The sequence below is a fragment of the Felis catus genome, chromosome B3 (genome assembly GCF_018350175.1).
Source record: "Felis catus isolate Fca126 chromosome B3, F.catus_Fca126_mat1.0, whole genome shotgun sequence".
NCBI classification, from domain to species: Eukaryota; Metazoa; Chordata; class Mammalia; order Carnivora; family Felidae; genus Felis; species Felis catus.
In genome coordinates this window covers 53,271,869-53,293,455 of record NC_058373.1, presented here as the reverse complement: position 1 = coordinate 53,293,455, position 21,587 = coordinate 53,271,869, and the positions used below count along the sequence as shown (strand labels likewise).

The window sequence follows — 21,587 nt, the reverse complement described above, 5'->3', positions numbered from 1 at the left end:
AAACATGATATCTTTTTTTTAGTTATAAAACAAAGTTTCATATGTTCTTTCTTGATATAATAGTAAGAGTTCTCAAACTGGAATCCTTTTAGCATAAACTTAAACCGACTTATATGTAGATATATCATATGTGTGTGCGTGTGTGTGTGTGTGTGTGTGTGTGTGTACACACATACACAGACATGTTTGTACCTAACAAATATGTTGGGACAAAGTCTTGCTCAATTTAGGAATAGAAAAGAAATTACAGGGGCGCGGGGTGGCTTAGTTGGTTAAGTGTCTGACTTTGTCTCAGGTCATGATATTACGGCTCGTGGGTTCAAGCCCCATGTCAGGCTCTGTGCTGACAGCTCAGAGCCTGAAGCCTGCTTTCAGATTCTGTCTCCTTCTCTCTCTGCAGCTCCCCTGCTGGTTCTCTCTCTCTCTCTCTCTCAAAAAATAAGTAAACATTAAAAAAATTAAAAAAAAAAGAAATTATAAAGTTTTCCAGTTCAATGCCTATCAGTGCCAGAATATTTATTTTAAAATAACCCTATAATGGGATTATTCAAAACTTGGCCCATAAATTACAAACCAAAAAGATAGTTCAATTCCTGTGAAATTTGATATCATGGGTTCAAGAGTTACTTAAGTTTTACAACTTACTAGGACACTGTTATTGGCAACCAATAATGCTTCAGCACCTCCTGTTTTTGCAATTCTGGCTTTTTCAAGAAAATGGCAGGTTCCCCACTGTACCACAACTGCTTTGCTCTTTATTCCTTCAGGTGGAATATCAGAAAGATTGCACAATGGTGTGGTAGTCAGATTCATCAAACTGATGGAAGTCTGAAAAGACGAAATGTCTTTAACATGATAAAGATCATATTTCATAATAAATGCATTCAGTGACAAAGTATCAATATTGGTTTAATACCAGGTTCTTTTAAATTAGAAATATTTTATGACAACCAGGCTTTGAGTTAAGTATTTTAAAATTCCCTAACTACTTTTTCCCACAGACAGAAAAACATGTAAGCCAAAGCAAAAAAAAATAATCATCATATATTACAGCTAGTTCACACACTAAAATATAATACTCATTCTTGCCTTTCAATAATTCTATGTTTACAAATAAATATTAACTGTGATTTACTTACTGCATTTTCTAGGGTACTTGGAAGATCTGTCCAATGAGGGTTATAGAGCATGCAGTAGTCCTTAGACGGTACAGGTTTGCCATTTCCAGACGCATGCAGGATTGCTTCCTGAGCAGCTGTCTAGGACACGAACAATAATTTTCACACTGGTAATAATCTGGTTTGCCAACAACAAAACACTTTAATAATGCTATTTATACATAAGGTTTGACAGTACTTCCTTAAAAGGGAAGATCTTCCAATGAATTTATTTCTTATTTGAGGAAACACTTAGGTTATACGCATTTGCCCAGAACACATTCTTTTAAGGAAAATAAGTCACTTTCTTACGGGGACACAATTATGACCTTGCTATAAGAGCTATATCCCACAGAGGATTCTTGTTGTGTGATAACTTCAAACTCCCTTCACACCCTAAAACTTTCTTTCTCAATCTCTTATGAGTTATTACTTCATTGTTTTTTTAAAGTTTCCTTTTTTTTATTTTGAGAGAGAGGGAGAGGGAGAGAGAGGGAGATGGTGGGAGGGGCAGAGAGAGAAGGAGACAGAATCCCAAGCAGGCTCCATGTTGTTAGCAGAGCCCAATGCGGGGCTTGAACCCACAAACCGTGAGATCACAACCTGAGCCAAAGTCAAGAGTAGGACACTTAACTGACTGAGCCACCCAAGCACCCCTACTTCAGTGTTTATGTAGTGCATTTAATATTCCTCAACCTGCCTTGGATGTCCACTCTCACCATTGTTATTTAACACAGTACTGGAAGTCTTAGCCTCAGCAATCAGACAACAAAAAGAAATAAAAGGCATCCAGATCGGCAAGGAAGAAGTCAAACTTTTGCTATTAGTAGATGACATGATACTCTATGTAGGAAACCCGAAAGGCTAGACCAAAATATTGCTAGAACTGACACACAAATTCTGTAAAGTCTCAGGATACAAAATCAATGTACAGAAATCTGTTGCATTTCTATACACCAATAATGAAACAGCAGAGAGAGAAATCAAGAAAGTGATCTCATTTACAATTATACCAAAAACCTAGGAAATAATCTAACCAAACAGGTAAAAGATCTGTACTCCAAAAACTATAAACACTTATGAAAGAAACTGAAGATAACACAAAGAAATGGAAAAATATTCCATGCTCATGGACAGGAAGAATACTGTTAAAATGTCTATACTGCCCAAAGCAATGTACATATTCAGTGCAGTCCCTATCAAAATAACCACCAGTATTTTTCACAGAGCTACAACAAACAGTCTTAAAATTTGTATGGAACCACAAAAGACCCTGAATAGCCAAAGCAATCCTGAAAAAGAAAAGCAAAGCTGGAGGCATCACAATTGCAGACTTCAAGCTATATTACAAAGCTGTAGTCATCAAGACAGTATGGTATTGGCACAAAAACAGACACATAGATCAATGGAACAGAATAGAAAACCTAGAAATGAACCCACAACTATATGGTTAATTCATCTTTGATAAAGCAGGAAAGAATATCCAGTGAAAGTCTCTTCAACAAATGGTGTTGGGAAAACTGGACAAAGACATGCAGAAGAATGAAACTCGACCACTTTTCTTACACCATACACGAAACTAAATTCAAAATGGATGAAAGACCTAAATGTGAGGCAGAGAACTGTCAAAATCCTAGATGAGAACACAGGCAGCAACCTCTTTTAATCTCAGCCACAGCAACTTCTTACTAGACATGTCTCTGGAGGGAAGGGAAACAAAAGCAAATACGAACTATTGGGACCTCATCAAGACAAAACTTCTGCATAGAGAACAATCAACAAAACTAAAAGGAAACCGCTGGAATGAGAGAAGATCTTTGCAAATGACACATCTGATAAAGGGTTAGTATCCAAAATGTATCAAGAACTTATCAAATGCAACACACAAAAACCGAATAATCCTGTGAAGAAATGGACGGAAGACATGAATAGACATTTTTCCAAAGACATACAGATAGCCAAGAGACAAATGAAAAGATGTTCAACATCACTCATCATTGGGAATATATAAATCAAAACTACAATAAGATACTACTTCACACCTGTCAGAATGGCTAAAATTTAACAACTCAGGGAACAACAGGTATTAGCAAGGACACAGAGAAAGGGAAACACTTTTGCACTGCTGGCGGGAATGCAAACTGGTGTGGCCACTCTGGAAAACAGTATGGAGGTTCCACAAAAAGTGAAAAACAGAACTACTATGTGACTCAGCAACTGCACTACTAGGTATTTATCCAAAGGATACAAAGACACTGATTTAAAGGGGCACATGTACCTTGATGTTTACAGCAGCACTCTCAACAAAAGCCAAATTATGGAAAGATCCCAAATGTCCACTGACTGATAAATGGATAAAGAAAATGTGGCATATATACATATATATATGTATGTACATATATGTGTATATCCATATATGTATTATATATGTATATGTATGTACACATATACGTATATACATACGTATATATATGCATGTATGTACATACATACACACCATGGAATATTACTCAGCCATAAAAAAGAATTGAATCTTGCCATTTGCAACAACAAATGATGGACCCAGAGAGTATAATGCTAAGCAAAATATATCAGAGAAAGAAAAATACTGTATGATTTCACTCTTATGTTGAATTTAAGAAACAAAACAGATGAACATGGGGAAAGAAAAAAAAAGAGGGAGGCAAACCATAAGAGAAACTGTTAACTATAGAGAACAAACTGAGGGCGCTAGAGGCAGATGGGTGGGGGATGGGCTAAATAGGTGATGGGGATTAAGGAGGGCACTTGTTATGATGAGCACTGGATATTACATGTAAGTGATGAATCACTAAATTCTCCTGAAACTAATATTACACTGTATGTTACCTACCTAGAATTTAAATAAAAACTTGAAACATAAAAAAAAAGAAATACCTCAACCTGTCCTAACTTCCATATTCTACCAGTTAAAAAAAAAAAAAAGTACATTATTATTTCTAAGTGCTACCTGTGAAAGAAATTCTGAGAAACTACAACTCTCAAGTCTTCAAGATTCTGCAGCTGCCTATTCAAAAAGACTAATCCAGAGTTCAAAGAGAGGAAAAAAGAAGAAATGAAAAAATGTTCTGTCCTTTGCCTCATTTCCCACTACCTGGGAAAAAAGGCAGAGAAGAGCCAAGAAGTAACTGAAAAGAATAACGCAGATGGGGTGGGAGTGGAGAGTATGAAATGAAGAAACACCCTGAGATAATTAGAATACCACATCACATCACAATTCCCTTCAAACCTGAACTGATCCAAATCCTTCTCTGTCCTCCTCTGAACAAATCTTTCTCTAAATCTTCTTAAAATTTTTAAAAATAATGTTTATTTTTACTGTAATTTTTGAGAGAGAGTGTGCACGCACACGTACGAGCAGGTGAGAGGCAGAAGAGAGGGAGAGACAGAATCCCAAGCAGGCTCTGCGCTGTCAGCAGAGCCCAATGCAGGACTCAATCCCACAAACCTTGAGACCATGACCTGAGCCGAAACCAACAGCTGGACGCTTAACCAACTGAGGCACCAGCCACCCCTGAACAAATCTTTCTCTAAAACGTACGAGAAAAAAGTCTGCTTGGCAAATAAAGATAATGTACCAAGGCTCTACCACTAAGGCATGCATTAGGCTGAGCTACATAAAATTGCTATTTGACCATTTTTGTATAAAATTGCTAATTTTGTCACAGGTCAATCTAAATTTATACAGTACAAAAATACTCTAATCCATGCTCTCTTACCTAAAATCTCCTCTGAACATTTGGGATTAGAAGGACTTCTGGCATATTTGGGACTTCATTAGCTTATGGATCTAAGCAAGTGTAGGGAATTTATAAAACATACTATCACATTACACGGAATAATGAAGACAAGGAAATTATTTGTGGAAAAAAGAAATGTTTTCATTCAGCTGTTTCCATGTTGGTCATGAATGGATTTATTCGACAGCAGAGGTGAACCAATATCCTAAATTCTTACTATACACTAAACTATTTGTAGGTTACTAACTATACAAACTAAACAGTACATTTAGGTTTTTGCACACATATCTGATCTACTATTACTGTTTTACTAGTGAGGACTCTGAGACTTAGAGAAGTCACTAACATAACTTACATAAGTTATACAGAATAATCAATTCTAACTATATAGAGTAATCCTGCAGATAATCGTGAGGGATGATTAAGTTTGGGTTAAACATTTTTTTAAAAGAATTTGTAAGTGAATTGGGTACTTCTTTTTTAAAAAAAATTTTTTAATGTTTATTCATTAAAAAAAAATTTTTTTTTTCAACGTTTATTTATTTTTGGGACAGAGAGACAGAGCATGAACGGGGGAGGGGCAGAGAGAGAGAGGGAGACACAGAATCGGAAACAGGCTCCAGGCTCCGAGCGGGGCTTGAACTCACAAACTGTGAGATCATGACCTGAGCTGAAGTTGAATGTTTAAGTGACTGAGCCACCAAGGGGCACTGAATTGGGTACTTTTTAATGAATCCAACAAAACAGCACATGATGTCCTAGGATGTCCTGGATTAGTGATGTTGAGTTTGATTATTTGATTAATGTAGTAACTGCAGGATTTCTCTAGTATAAAGTTATGTATTTCTTTTTCTTTGTGACTGGTTAGAAAGTAATCTGTAGCACCATGTAAACAGTTCAACAACCTCTCACCTAGTTTTAGCCTCCATGATGATCCATGCTTGAATTTAATTTTACATATTACATTGGGGGTTGAGAAATGGTCATTGTTTTTTAATACTGTAATTCCTTCTGCATTTATTAGCTAGTATTCTTTAAAAAAAGAGCTTTACTCTCTCCTTCTACTACCTTTTGCTTGGTATCACTAGAGGTTCACTGATTTTTTTTTTTAATTTTTTTTTTAATGTTTATTTATTTTTGGGACAGAGAGAGACAGAGCATGAACGGGGGAGGGGCAGAGAGAGAGGGAGACACAGAATAGGAAACAGGCTCCAGGCTCCGAGCCATCAGCCCAGAGCCCGACGCGGGGCTCGAACTCACGGACCGCGAGATCGTGACCTGGCTGAAGTCGGACGCTTAACCGACTGCACCACCCAGGCGCCCCAAGGTTCACTGATTTTTAAAAATTTAATGTAATAGAAGCATTTGTTTGATGTTCAAATTGTCCCAAATTTGGTCATCAGGGCCTCTTGCAGCTGGCTCTTTGTATCCTTTGACAAGACCCCATTAGTCTTTGAGGACTTCCTTATTTTTTGGCACAAGATGTCCTAGGCTGACTTTATTCTTTACCTGCCACAGGTCCCAAACCAGTCATACTACTAAGCTCCTTGTGGAGAAGAATGGTATTTAGATAAAGATTTGGGTTCTAATTATGCACAAAGCTGAAGTGGTGCAGCCTTTAAATAGACAACTGGTAGTATCTATAAAAAATTTTAATACATAGAATCCTGATTCATATCCTACAGATGTATTATAGAGAGCACAGAAATAAGCCCACGTGTATATGGTCAATTTATCTATGATAAAGGAGGCAAGAACATACAATGGGGAAAAGATAGTCTCTTCAACAAATGGTGCTGGGATTACATGGACAACAACAAATGGGCAACTACATGCAAAAGAATGAAACTGGCCATCTTTCTTTCTTTCTTTAACAAATACCTGTTTATTTAGGTAATCTCTATACCCTACATGGGAGTTGAACTCATGACCCTGAGATCATGAGTTACATGCTCTTCCGACTGCGCCAGCCAGGCAACCCCAGACCACTTTCTTATACCATACACAAACATAAACTCAGAATGATTAAAGACCTAAATGTGAGACCTGAAACAATAAAACCAGAAGAAAACACAGGCAGTAATTTCTGTCATCAGTTACAGAAATATTTTTCTACATACATGGCATTTTGGAATTTTGTTTGTTTGCTTATTTATTGGGTGTGTGAGAGAGTGAAAGCAGGGGAGGGGCAGAGAGAGAGGGAGAATCTCAAGCAGGCTCTGCACTGTCAGCACAGAGCCCCATGCAGGGCCTGATCCCACCAACCATGAAATCATGACCTGAAACAAAATCAAGGGTCAGTCACCCAACCACTGAGCCACCCAGGCGCCCCGTCATTTAACCTGTTTTAAGCTTCAACATTCTCAACTTTAACATAGAGTTGTCATGAAGATTAAGTTGGATGATGCAATTATTTGCACATTAAGCTCTTAGTAAATGGTAACTATTAGCATTAATAACACATCTAGCACTTTGCCAAGTACTTGTATCATGCAGAAGAAACATGAGATGACTAATGGTCGCTTAGGGTTTGGTGGGAAGTGGGGATAAGAGGTGATAGCTAAAGGAAATGGGGTTCCTTTCTTTTTCAAAAAGATTTTTTAGATCAGCTTTAGGGTCACAGCAAAACTGCACAGGAGTACAGAGTACCCACATACCCATGCCACACACATGTACAGCCTCCCATTATCAACATCTGCACCAGAGGGGTACATTTGTTACAATAAATAAACATACAATGACACATCATTACCATCCACAGTCCATAGTTTACATTTAGGATTTACTCTTGGTGTTGTACATTCTATACATTTTGACAGATGTATGCTATTTATCCACCATTACAGTATCCTATGCAATATGGAATAGTTTCACTGCCCTAAACATCCTGTGTGTTCCACCTATTTGGTTTCTTTCTGAGGTGATGTAAATGTTTTAAAATGGACAGTATTAATGACTGCACATATCTGTGAATACACTAAAAGCCACTGCATTGTACACTTCAAATAGGTGAACTGCACAGTATGTGAATTATAGCTCAATAAAGCTGCCCTTCTCCAGAGGAACACTACACAAGAAATTACAGTCTTACCAGGAAGATTGAAAACAAACCTGAAACAGATAAGCAAAAACATAATGTGATTAGTCAGAGTCTCTAATAAAAGCTTTAGTGTTCCTATGGTGTTAAAGATGTAAATTCTTGGGCCCTATTCCAGATCTACTGAATCAGAAACCCCCAGGCAGTTTATTTTTACAAGCCCTTCTGGAGATTCTGTTACTTGTAAAAGTTTGAGAACCATAGCTACAGGAGCAGTGCTTAAGATTTATTATACATACATATCACTTAGCAATCATATTAAATGGCAGATTTTGATTCAGTAGGTCTGGGTGGAGTGTGAGTTCTGCATTTTTAACAAGCTTCCAGGTGATGCTGATGCTGCTGGTATATGGACCACACCTTGAGTAGCAAGGCTCTAAGAGAACAGAGTAGTGGAAACCACATTACTGTCAGTCAATTAGTAGGGAAGCATAAAGAAAAGGCTTGAAACTCAGTATCCCCTTAAGCATTACAAACACCAAATTAGGTGAGACTTGTGGTCCACCCACATGCTACTGGTGTTAGATCACTTGACAAAGACCCTACGGTGTAAGGGCAGAATACCTTCCTTCACATCTTCCAACTTACAGACATGGTGCTAAACACTAAATTTTCCTTTGTCATCAACTGTGGTCTGGCCTTCTATGACTTTATTCATTCAACCTTTAAAAATTATGCTTGCATTTTTTAAGAACAGAAATTATCTTACAATTCTGAAGGTTACAAGTTGCACACAGATCTCATTGGGCTAAAATCTGAGTATTGACAGAGCTGCATTCCTTCCTGGGGCTCCTAGGGACAAATTCCTTTCCCTGCTTTTTCCAGCTTCTAAAGACTGCCCAAGTCAGTTGGATCATGGCTCCTTTTCTCTGTCTTCAAAGCCAGCAATTTTGTTCTCTCTGATTGTTCTTCTATAGTCACATCTCCCTGACTCTCTTCTACCTCCCCCTTACAGTTTTTTTAAAATTTGTTTTGAAAATTTACATTCAAGTTAGTTAGCACATAGTGCAAAAAAGTGTGGACGAATTTGCATGTCATCCTTGTGCAGGGGCTGTGCTAATCTTCTCTGCATCGTCCCAACTTTAGTGTATGTGCTGCCGAAGCGAGCGCTGTATTTGCATTTTCAATCAGTAATGAAAACATTCTCTTAGTAAAAAGCTGAGTATCAAGAGCTTGAAGGGATTTAGACAAAATATTCTAGTGTCTTCATTTCGTGGCTCAAACAGGTCCCCAACGACCAAAGTGAAGTGGTCTCGGGGGCCAAGATTAGAACTGGGCTCTCCAACACCCAGACCAGCAGTCTTCAACTCTGCTACCACTTCAGGTTCCCTCATGCAGTTACATCCCCAAGCACCTCTTGGCGCCCAACTATCACTCTCCAGCTTTAACACTGGTCACCGGGATGCCCGCATTAGCTGTTAACTCCCTCTTCCGTGATACTGGTATGGGTCTTCTACCACCACTCAAGCTCCTCTAATTCCCCATTAGTTCCTCCCACATTCTAAATATCTGAAACTCTACATCATTTCCTTATAGTCTTCCAAATAACCCCAGTTCTGGGGCTCTGGGCTTCATGGAATTCCTTTTCCTACGACAACTTCTTACTGTTTGCCCTGTATCTTCCCTCTTCACATCAGTTCCTACAAGTACTGGGTGTGGACTCAAGCTTTCTTCAGGACAATCAAATCATCTATTTTATACCACTGTTGCTCTATATTCACATCTTACTTGATCCTTACCACAAGGTAAGTAAGTTTACTAGCCCATGGTATGAACTGGTGGTCCCTTTTTGGACTCAAATTTGTCTCCAATAAAACTTCATGGGATTCTCTGTTGCTCACGAACAGTTCCTATTACTTTATCCAGAACACCTGACTTCAAGCATATTCACTATCATCTTTTCAAACCAAAAACTAGTGATGTTTAAGTCTATCTTGATGTTACAGTTACCTATTCCTTTGCTTAAATAGCTTTTGCTATGACAAGTGTCAAATGATTACCAAAGGTCTAAAAAAGAACAACTACAATGATGTACATACTATACTCACATCCTTGCACATGTATTAGATCCCCATTTTCTGAGACCAATCAGACCTTAAACAAAGGGACGTGTACAGGAGCTTTTATTTCATCAGTATACTTACAGCGAGTCAGTCTCACACTGACCTTCATGTCCCTGTCTCTTGGGAGTACATCCATGCTTTATATTCTAGTCTCTAGGTAGTTCCAACCACGGGCATTTGAATTCCTAGCCTCTGTTCCAACAGCCTCCTGATGCTGACTCACCAGCCTAGTATTAACCTACTGAGAACAGGCCTGCTCTACTCCTGTCCAAGCTAATAGTGCGGTTCAAGGATTCTTCTTCGACCCTGGTTCCCAGGTTTTATTTGTCTTCCACCTTTCTTCTTCAAAAGATATCTTCTAGTATTGGATCTATTTTAAAAAATTTTTTTTTCAACGTTTATTTATTTTTGGGACAGAGAGAGACAGAGCATGAACGGGGGAGGGGCAGAGAGAGAGGGAGACACAGAATCGGAAGCAGGCTCCAGACTCTGAGCCATCAGCCCAGAGCCTGACGCGGGGCTCGAACTCACAGACCGCGAGATCGTGACCTGGCTGAAGTCGGACGCTTAACTGACTGTGCCACCCAGGCGCCCCTGGATCTATTTTTGAAAGTTAAGTCTTCACATATTCCTTTGGAAAAGAACAATTCTAGCTAAAAATTTAACATACTACCACCTACCCTATATACATGTCATTCTTTGGGTCTGCCAGAGCTCTGTACCTTGGCCCATTGTCACCTGATCAAGTATAGCTCTGAATAATACAATGTTAACCTTTTCCCATGTGTATATTTAATTCCCTTAAAAAGCCTCAACATATTTGTCAAGCATGGTTCTTTTTTCCTGGAGATTATGCTCAGTATTCTGTGCAGCAATTTCTTTCCCTTTATTATAGATCAGTGCTTCTTGAACTTTAATATTCTTTTTTTGAAAACTTTTTTTTTTAATGTTTACTTATTTTTGAGAGAGAAACAAACAGCATGAGTGGGGAAGGGGCAGAGAGAAAGGGAGACACAGAATCTGAAGCAGGCTCCAGGCTCTAAGCTGTCAGCACAGAGCCCATTGCGGGGCTCAAACTCACAAACTGTGAGATCATGACCTGAGCCGAAGTCAGCCGCTCAAACAACTGACTTTTTAAAAAAAATTTTTTTAATGTTTATTTATTTTTGAGAGAGAGAGACAGAGAGCATGAGAAGGGCAAAGGCAGAGAAAGACGGGGACACAGAATCCATCTCAAGTCAGCTCCAGGCTCTGAGCTGTCAGCACAGAGCCCAACACGGGGCTCAAACTCTAGAGCTGTGAGATCATGACCTGAATAGAAGTTGGACTCTTAACTGACTGAGCTACCCAGGCACCCCTTAAACTTTAATGTTCTTATTAAAATGCACATTCTGATCCAACGGCTCTTAGGTGAAGCTTGTGATCATGCATTTTGAACAAGCTTCCAGGTGATGCTCTGATACTGGTCCACAGAGTACATGGTTATATACTTCATCATGAATAGCAGTGAAACTCACAAGTCTTCCAGACATTACTGAGATCCTCCTAGGAATTTTCTCAAGAGGTGAGTCACACTGTACCTGCAGTCTGCTGGTATAGCCAATGTTCATATTTTGGCCAGTAGTTCGTTCCCCCATCTCACCCAAGAGTTCCTTCAAAACTCTTCAGTATATGCATCACTGGGTCCCAGCTTCCCCATCCCTTTCTACATCTGTCAATTAAACCAGGTTCATGTTATTTGTATTGTTATCCATTAGATATACGCAACCCTTCAGTTTCAAGGGGCAGTGTGTGAATGAACTGTAATTCTCTCTCCAATTAACCCCCTGGCAATCTTCCTACATAAACTCTACAAATTAAATTATTTCTGTATTTTTAGGCACCAAATACAAGAACTGGGAGGCTTGGGAGCAAATTTTGTTAATAAATAGAATTTATCTATAATGAAAATGAGTAATTAAAAAAAAAAAGCTACATTCCTAAACCAGAAGATATAAACTTGCAATGTAATCACTGAACGGTAAATGCAATAGGAGCAACAGTCACCTATCACCCTTAAATCACTGCAATGTAGCGGGTATCCCTTTCTTTATAAACATCTTTCTCTTTACACAGTTACATAGTTAATAGCAATACAATAAAAGAGCTGAAAGGGGTCTCTACAGGAAAGATAGAGTTGAGGTTGTGTGTCTTGAATGACACACTCCAAAGTTAGGCCTAAATAACTTTCTGATCATTCACTATTATATATTTTCTATGCCTGTTTTCTCCCTGTTAAGTTATATAATCAACAACCTACATTGTTTCCATTCCTACTTCCAGGATTCAAAGTTTAAGGAAATGATACACTGGAAGTGACTAGACCCATACCCATAAAGATTAAGCGTAATCTTAACTACTTATTTAGTGGCTCAGCGGGTGCTAGGACATTAAATAGGTATTCACAGGAACTCAGAGGAGTCCATGGGCCATGGGAAAAGTAGAGCCAGCATCATTCCTTGCACTCAGAGAATCTGGGGATATGTAATGTTTAGGGGAAGAGGTATTAGGTATGGGAGACATTCATTTATTTGATACTTTGTAGTCTATGAGATGCTAGGGGAGACAGCAGAGAATGAGTCCAGTAGTTTCTCCTTCATGTGGATTATATTTTACTTATTACCTAGATCTATCCTTCTGCTTGGTTTTCCCTAAGTAATCTTAGTACCTAGTGATATAATTCAACTGTTACAGAATTTATGATTTACACTAGAATTCACAAATTCAAGTAACTACAAGGCCAGGCAGGTAATATAAGTGCATAAAAAGTTGATCTAAGGCCATAGTGCATAGTAATATTTGGCAAATTCTGACCTAAAAACAAAAATTTTTAACAAAACTTTAGTATCTGGGGATAAGGGTCTGTACCTGGAGACTTTATGGTCTAGAGTTTTGTAAACAGACCCAATCTCAGGTGATTTTTAACCAAAAAGGCGATCAAATATATAATAAATATGACTTCTATCTTTAAGCCCTTTCTTATGAATAAATTTACAAATTTATCTGATTAGTCTTCTGATGTATTTTTGATTTACAAGAAAACATTAATGACCAACTTGGTGGAAAAATATCAAGGAATGTCTAGAAATCCTGGGGTCTACTTGTCTTTTTCAGGCCCTTCTGTATGAACTAGGACAAGTCATACCTTCCTGAACCTTCTCAGGATTATTTTGAGAGGAGATGCATGTGTAGATGTTACATTTTCACAACCATCAGTGACTTAGAAAGTAAAGAGTGGGATGCAGAATCCTCAGAGATAGCTCAGAGGAAAGAAGGCAAAAAAAAAAAAAAAGTTGTGAAGAACCTAAAAGAAAAGAATGTCTAATATCGGGCTACCATAACAAAATACCACAGACTGAGTGGCTTAAATAACAGAAATTTATTTTCTCACAGTCTGGAACCTAGAAGTTCAAGATCAAGGTGCCAGCATAGCTGATTCCTGGTAAGGGCTCATTTCCTAGCTTGTAGATGGCTGCCTTCTCACCGTGTCTTTACATGGCTGGGAAAGACAGCAAGGCAACAATCCCATCATAAGGGGCCTACACTGATACCTCATCTAGCCTTAATTATCCCCCAAAGGCCCCATCTCCAAATACCATCACACTGGGGGGTCAGGGCTTCAACATAAGAATCTGGGGCACAAAATCCAGTCCACAGCATTTTGCCTCAGGGCCCCCAAATTCATTTCCTTCTTACAGGCAAAAAAATACTCATTTCATCCCAACAGCCCCCAAAGTCTTAACTCATTCCAGCATCAACTCTATAGTCCGAAGTTTCATCTAATATCATTTAAGTCAAATATGGGTGAAAATTAAGATACAGTTCATTCTAAGGCAACATTCCTCTCCAGCTATGGAACCAGACAAGTTATGTGCTTCTTTTTTTTTTTTTTTTTTTAATGTTTATTTATTTCTGAGACAGAGAGAGAGCATGAGTGGGGGAGGGGCAAAGAGAGAGAGGCACACACAGAATCTGAAGCAGGTTCCAGACTCTGAGCTGTCAGCACAGAGCCTGACGTGGGGCTCGAACTCACAAACCGTGAGATCATGACCTGAGCCGAAGTCAGTCGCTCAACTGACTGAGCCACCCAGGCGCCCCAAGTTATATGCTTCTAAAACATAATGTAGACATTAGCATTCCAAAAGGGAGAAATCAGAAGGAAGAAAGTGGTGACAGGACTCAAGCAAGTCCAAAACCTAGCAAGACAAATTCCATTAGGTTTTAAGGCTCACGAATAATCCTTTCTGACTCAATGTCCCACCTTCCAGGCCCACTGGGGTGGCAGCATCACCTCCATGGCCCTGTGGAGTCTGGTCCCCAAAGCTTCCAAAAGAAGCCATAAGGCCTGTTGAGACTGAAGCAGTGGCCTGATGGTATCTGAATTGCCTTTGGGGTCATTTCTCCTTCTTGAAGAACAATCCACGTTCACAACCACAGAGCTCCATCATCCCATTTTGTCAAATCCAAGAAGTCCAACAGCCTTTCTTCATTTTGTCCAAAGTCTGTATTTAGTTCAAACTGGCAGTATGTTTGCTCAAAAATCCTGAAACTCTTTATCAGATGGTTTTCTAGCCACACAGTATTCTTTGCAGAACAAGTTTCATTTTTTGCAATAGGGATGGGCTGAGAAATTTTCCAAATCTTCAAATTCTAGTTATTTTTTCCTTAACAATTCCTTCTTTACTTCTTCTCTCTCCGTTTGCATTTTACTATAAGCAGTCAGGAGGAATCACACTGCTCCACTTTGATTAGAAATCTCCTCAGCTAAATATCTAACTGCACTGCTCACAATTCTTCCTTCTACGAAACACCACAACACAGTTCAAAGTTCTTTGCCATTTTATAACAAGGATTGCATTTCCTCCAGTTTCTAACACCATATTCCTCATTTTTGAGACTCTACCAAATTGTCCTATTTCTAGCAAGCATCTCAAACCTCTTCTAGCCTCTACCCTGTTACAAAGCTGCTGACACAGGTTTAGGTATTAGTGAAGTACCCCACTCCTGGTACCCAAATCTGTCTTAGCTTGGGCTGCTATAACAAAATACCAGAGTTGGTACCTTGAACAGAAATTTATTTTTCTCACAGTTCTAGATACTAGAAGTTCAAGGTAAAGGTGCCAGCATGGTTGGTTTCTGGTAAGAGCTTTCTTTTTGGCTTGTAGACGGATACTTTTTCGCTATGTCATCACATGGTGTGTGTGTGTTGGGGGGTGAGTATTAGGGGAGAGAGAGAGAACAAGCTCTCGGTTGTCTTTTACTTACAAGGCACCAATCCTTCACAAGGGATCTACCCTCTGACTTCATCTAAACCTACTTATCTCCCAGAGGCCCATTTCCAAATACCATCACACTGGGGGGTCAGGGCTTCAACATATGTTTTGGGAGTGGTGGAGAAGGGATACAACTCAGTCTACAACATAACAGCTCAGCATGTCTCTGATAGCTTGGGTAGCAGAACATACTTCCTTTCCTCAGGAGCATGAGAGAAGAGGGCAGAAAAGAAAGAATTAAAGAAGATTCTTTGACTTGGTGTAGTATACCAAAGGAATGCAGATTTCAGCAAGAGATTTCTCTGCTGGGGATCCTGATTATCACTTCACTGTAATAGGTTCAAGATGTAGCTATGTAACACTTCAAATTCTTTGAAGTAATGAAAAAATGAACAGAACTTTTGTAAAAACATGGAAAGGATTCAGGATTCTTCAGAGAACTCTGAAGCAATTTTAGAAAACAGATCCAGGCTAAACTTTTCTGATTTTCTTTGAAACATAACTCTGTGACTGAGTCCAAACACTGTGAAATAAAGGCCTAATAGTTGTGGCTAGGGATGGGGCTTGGGCTGGGGAAGCATGACTGCGGAACAGAATCATGGCAAGGCCAAGAGAGAACTAACTATCTACCACACACTCTTCATTTCTAGACTTAACAGGTTTAATGGGTTTAGAAATCACCAAAACATCAGATGTACTGAAGCCTGAGTTTCACATACACAGTGAGGTCACAATGATGTAAACAGGACAAGATGAGGAGGGTAGGCTACATGATGGTGAAAGGCCTTTCCAATACTAAATCCTCTGTGTTTTCTACAAGGATGCGGCAGTGGATTCTGGAGATTATGTGCTGCTATTTTGTGCTGCTTGTGGATGAGGATAGTGGCCCTGTTCTTACATAACTAAAGGGAAAGTTGGTAGCAGTGCCAGCTGCAAGAGCCCAGAAAAGAGAAATGAAATAATTAAACTGGCATCATTAATTCAAATGAACTCAGAGAGGCCACCTAGAGCTGTAAGATTAAGGAAGAGTAATCAACTAGGGCTTCAGGGAGAAAATGGTAAGAAGAAAAAAAATCTGTAAGACTTCAGACAGTGTTGGAGGAAAGGAACCAGGTATCCAGTAAGTAAGCAGAAAGGAGAGAGAGTGCTCCTGCTGTGGAAAAGTATACCAGATTTGAGTTCCTCAGAAAAGGAAAGAGACTGTTTCAGGAAATTAAAGGAAGAAAGGGTCAAGAAGAAAACAAATCCACTGAAAAAGGCTTTACATATCAAAAAGATCTCACCAATGGATGCAAAAATCCTCAAGGAGATACTAGCCAACCGGATCCAACAACATATTAAAAAAATTATTCACCACGACCAAGTGGGATTTATACCTAGGATGCAGGGCTGGTTTAATATCCAGAAAACAATCAATGTGATATATCACACCAATAAAAGGACAAGAACCACATGATCCTCTCAACAGATGCAGAGAAAGCATTTGACAAAATAGAGCATCCTTTCTTGATAAAAACACTCAAGGAAGTAGGGCAAGAAGGATCATACCTCGAGATCATAAAAGCCAAATATGAAAGACCCACCGCTAACATCATCCTCAATGAGGAAAAACTGAGAGCTTTCCCCCTAAGGTCAGGAACAAGACAGGGATGTCCACTCTCACCACTGTTACTCAACATAGTATCTGAAGTCCTAGCCTCAGCAGTCAGACAACACAAAGTAATAAAAGGCATCCAAACCGACAAGGAGGAAGTCAAAACTTTCACTCTTCACAGATGACATGATACTCTATTTGGAAAACCCAAAAGATTTCACCAAAAAACTGCTAGAACTGATCCATGAATTCAGAAAGTCGCAGGCTATAAAATCAATGCACAGAAATCGGTTGCATTCCTATCCCCTAATAATGAAGCAACAGAAAGAGAAATCAGGAGAATCAATCCCATTTACAACAGCACCAAAAACCATAAAATACCTAGGAATAAACCTAACCAAAGAGATGAAAAATCTCAACACTGAAAACTATAGAAAGCTTATGAATGAAATTGAAGCAGACACACAAAAAAATGGAAAAATATTCCACGCTCCTGGATTGGAAGAACAAATATTGTTAAAATGTCGATACTACCCAAAGCAATCTATATATTCAATGCAATCTCTATCAAAGTAACACCAGCATTCTTCACAGAGCTAGAACAAATGATCCTAAAATTTGTATGGAACCAGCAAAACATCCTGAATAGCCGAAGCCATCCAAAAAAGAAAACCAAAGCTGGAGGCATCACAATCCCTACTTCAAGATGATTACAAAGCTGTAATCATCAAGACAGCATGGTACTGGCACAAAAACAGACACACAGATCAATGGAACAGACTAGAGAACCCAGAAATGGACCCACAAATGTATGGCCAACTAATCTTTGACAAAGCAGAGCGAATATCCAATGGAATAAAGACAGTCTCTTCAGCAAATGGTTTTGGGAAAATTGGACAGCAACATGCAGAAAAATGAACCTGGACCATTTTCTTACACCATACACAAAAATAAACTCAAAATGGATGAAAGACCTAGAGGTAAGACAGGAAGCCATCAAAGTCCTAGAGGAGACAGCAGGCAAAAACCTTTTTGACCTCGGCCACACAGGGGGCACATGCATCCAAATTTTTATAGCAGTGCTATTGACAATAGCCAAAGCATGGAAAGAGCCCAAATGTCCATTGATAGATATACATACATACATAGACATACATACACACACACACACACACACACACACACACACACACATTGGAGTATTACTCAGCAATCAAAAAGAATGAAATCTTGCCATTTGCAACTATGTGGATGAAACCAGAGGGTATCATGCTAGGTGAAATTAGCCACAGAAAGACAAATATCATATGACTTCACACATATGAGGAATTTAAGATACAAAACAGATGAACATAAAGGAAGGGAAGCAAAAATAATATAAAAACAAGGAGGGGGACAAACATAATAGACTCTTAAATACAAAGAATAAACTGTGGGTTATTGGGGGTAGGGGTAGGGGCCCAATGGGTAAGGGACATTAAGGAAGACACTTGTTGGGATGAGCACTGGGTGTTATACATAGGGGATGAATCACTGAAATCTACTCCTGAAATTATTGCACTATATGCTAACTAACTTGGATGTAAAATAAGAAATAAATTAATTACATTAAAAAAAACTATCTTTGGTGAAGGATCAGTTTTGTTTCTGCGGTTATGAGTGCTTCTCTCCATGTTTCAAGGACTGATCCTGCTGTAAAAATGCAATTAAAATAAATAAATAGAAACAGGAGGGGCGCCTGGGTGGCTCAGTCGGTTGAGTGTCTGACTTCAGCTCAGGTCATGATCTCACACTCCGTGAGTTCAAGCCCCGCATCGGGCTCTGTGCTGACAGATCAGAGCCTAGAGCCTGCTTCAGATTCTGTGTCTCCCCCTCTCTGCCCCTCCCCTGCTCATGCTCTGTCTCTCTCTGTCTCAAAAATAAATAAAAACATTAAAAAAAAAAAACTAGAAACAAGAAATAAAAACAGATGTAGAAAAAAATACAACAAAGGATGCCTTTTTGCTCATTTTGCTGTTTGGGGGTGAGCAGGGAGAGGAGATTATGATGATTAAATTATGGAAGTCCAAATTATTTTTATTCCTACAAATTATTGCCTGAATATCTAGCATATCTTTATCCTCTGCTTCTTCCTCCTATAATTCTTTCCCTTGTCCTCCCCATATAGATACCAAATCCTGGAAGAAAAGAAATATACCAAGTCCTGGTTTATGATAAATTTTCACTGCAACATGACTTACATTTTTTTTTAAGTTTCCTAATATAGCCTTGTAAAAATTCTTTAAGCTCTAATTATCTTACATAAACATTTTAAAATGAAAAAAAAAAGATTTTGTCAGTATATTTGCAGTCACTGGCACAGAGCCTGGCATATAATAGATGCACATTAAATATATGCGGAGGAAAAGACAGTTGCCGTGTCCCACAACAGCCCTGAAAAGATTGTAGGCTAGCTACAATTTAGAATAGGGACGACCTTTAGATTTGTTAAGCCCTTGAAATTACACAAAAATTCTGCTGTCATCTTTTAGTGACAGGGCTCAGGGGCTTTTGATAAGAATTTCAATGTGAGTTATAAGCAATTGATATATTATTAAATTAATTATAGTGTTGACAAAAGATTAGTGGGAATGTGATATATAAGGTATATTCCTAAAATTAGCTGAAGTGGCTCAAATGAAAATTTGCAAGAGTGCAAAAACATGCAGACAAGTTGTATACCTAGGTTATAGTTTTATGTGTATTTACATACTACCTGAATTGTTATCTTTTAGACATACCATACATGGCAAACTACACCTCAAAGCTTCAGACTACACCGCCACTTTATTGTTCTTTTTATATTACACTTCCCCTCCACCTCACAAAGACAATTTTTAGATACATTATCTTCCATGTTCCTTCCATGTTGCCTAGCAAAGTTATGAATACACCAAAGGCACTTAACTATTTTACGTTCTGATTTTGGTTTTTTAATAAATGTTAAAGATACTTCTGTATTAAATATATTCACTAATAGTAATTGTTTAAACAGCAGAGGATGCAAAATACACTGTATCAGAGAAGTTACATATTCTAATGGAAAGAACTAGACAGGCACACACTATACCAATTCTGTGTCGATAAAGCTCCCAGAAGTTTCCAACCTGAAAATCCCTAAGTCAAATTTCCAAGAAATATAAAAACTGAAACACCAAACACCCCGTCCACCGACCCAGTAATCAAATGAGGCGTAGCAGGAACTACAAGAGGAGGAAGACCAAAAAAAAAAAAAAAAAAAAAGAAAAGAAAAAGAAAAAAATCATCTGTATTCGAGCAATTAAACTAAAGTGCAGTCTTTGAACCGCTGAACACCCCGGGAGCACGTATAATGTTTTTCTTCTTCCAGAGGGTAAAAAAGAGCAAGATGCTGTAAGACGGGCTACACGATAAAACTCAAGAGGTCAATTTAAAATTCCCGGAACAGAGAAAAACTACAGACAACCCCGAAGGTCAAAGTAGCAAGAGGGGTTCCACAGAGAGCTTTCTTGGGGTGGGTATTTCGAAGACTTCAAAGGACGGGAATGGGGGTGGGGTAGGAAGGCAGGAGAAACGAGGCTGAAGAAGGGGCGGATGGAAGGAAAGGGAGAAATGGGAAGGGGGGCAGGCCGCTAGGGCGCACGCACTGGAGACGCCGGGTAGCAGCCCGGGGGTGGGGAGGAGAAGGGGCAGGGAGACCCGGCCCCGCCCCGGGGAGGCCCGAGCGCCCGGCCGTCCCCCTTACCAGCGGGAGCAGGAAGCCCCAGAGCACGGCGGTCGCGGCCAGGGGCAGCGGCCGCTGCGGCCCCATTGGACTGCTGGGCGCCCGGCGGCGCGGCGCTTCTCGGCTGGTACAGTCTCCGGGTCCCGCCGCGGCGCTGCCTCTGGGGCCGGCACGGACGGGCGCGGGCGGCGGGGCTGGCTGGGCAGGGGCCGCCGCTGCTGCTGGGGCCGCTATTGCAGCGCCGACTTCCTCTTCCGGCCCCGCCCAGAGGACGCGGAAACCCCCGCGCGGGGCACGTGGAGCTTGGGTCCGCGCGCGCCGCCAGTCGGGCAGTCTCCGCGCTCTCCGGTCCCGGTGATGGCAGGCAGCCTACTGTGGGTCTGGGCGTGTCTCTTTCCAGCTGCCTGACCTGAACTCTCTCCAGAGTCCGGGGAAGGGGGGAGAGGGGGTTGTGGAGGGGGACACCGAAGCAACTTTTTCGATACCCTCTTCCTCGTAGGAGTCGCCGTGCGCCTGCTCTATACCCCAGTACCGACGCGGCTGCCAGGGCCAAAAATCTACGTGCGCTGAGCCTTAAGGCATCTGCTTGCCGGCAGGTCCCTGTCACTCACACTTACATCCCCAGTCCGTCCACTGTCTCCAAAACCGCTGCGACCTCCGTATCCAGGCCGCCGACCTTTCTCTCCTCCAAACTGGTCTGTTTACACTCTAGGCAGTGTAAACATAGCAGTCCTAGATGTAAATCAGATCATGTCACTCCTCATCACGCTTGGAACAACATCGAAACTCTATTCTGTCCTACAAAGTGTACATAATATGGTTCCTGTCTTCTCTGACTCCATC

General features: G+C 40.0%; 1 protein-coding gene and 1 pseudogene across 1 annotated transcript in view; both read right to left on the bottom strand.

The window, feature by feature from the left end:
* SPPL2A (signal peptide peptidase like 2A) overlaps positions 1–20,970 on the bottom strand; it is a 52,303-nt gene extending 31,333 nt beyond the window's left edge. The window contains exons 1-3 of the mRNA XM_045059328.1: positions 20,766–20,970; positions 1,140–1,259; positions 646–828 (exon numbers count right to left, since the gene is read on the bottom strand). Coding sequence (XP_044915263.1) covers positions 646–828; positions 1,140–1,259; positions 20,766–20,831 — 369 coding nt within the window. The 5' untranslated portion in view covers positions 20,832–20,970. The remainder of the gene's footprint in view (positions 1–645; positions 829–1,139; positions 1,260–20,765) is intronic.
* Positions 9,043–9,143, bottom strand: LOC111561058 (annotated as a pseudogene).
* Positions 20,971–21,587: the final 617 nt, after the last annotated feature.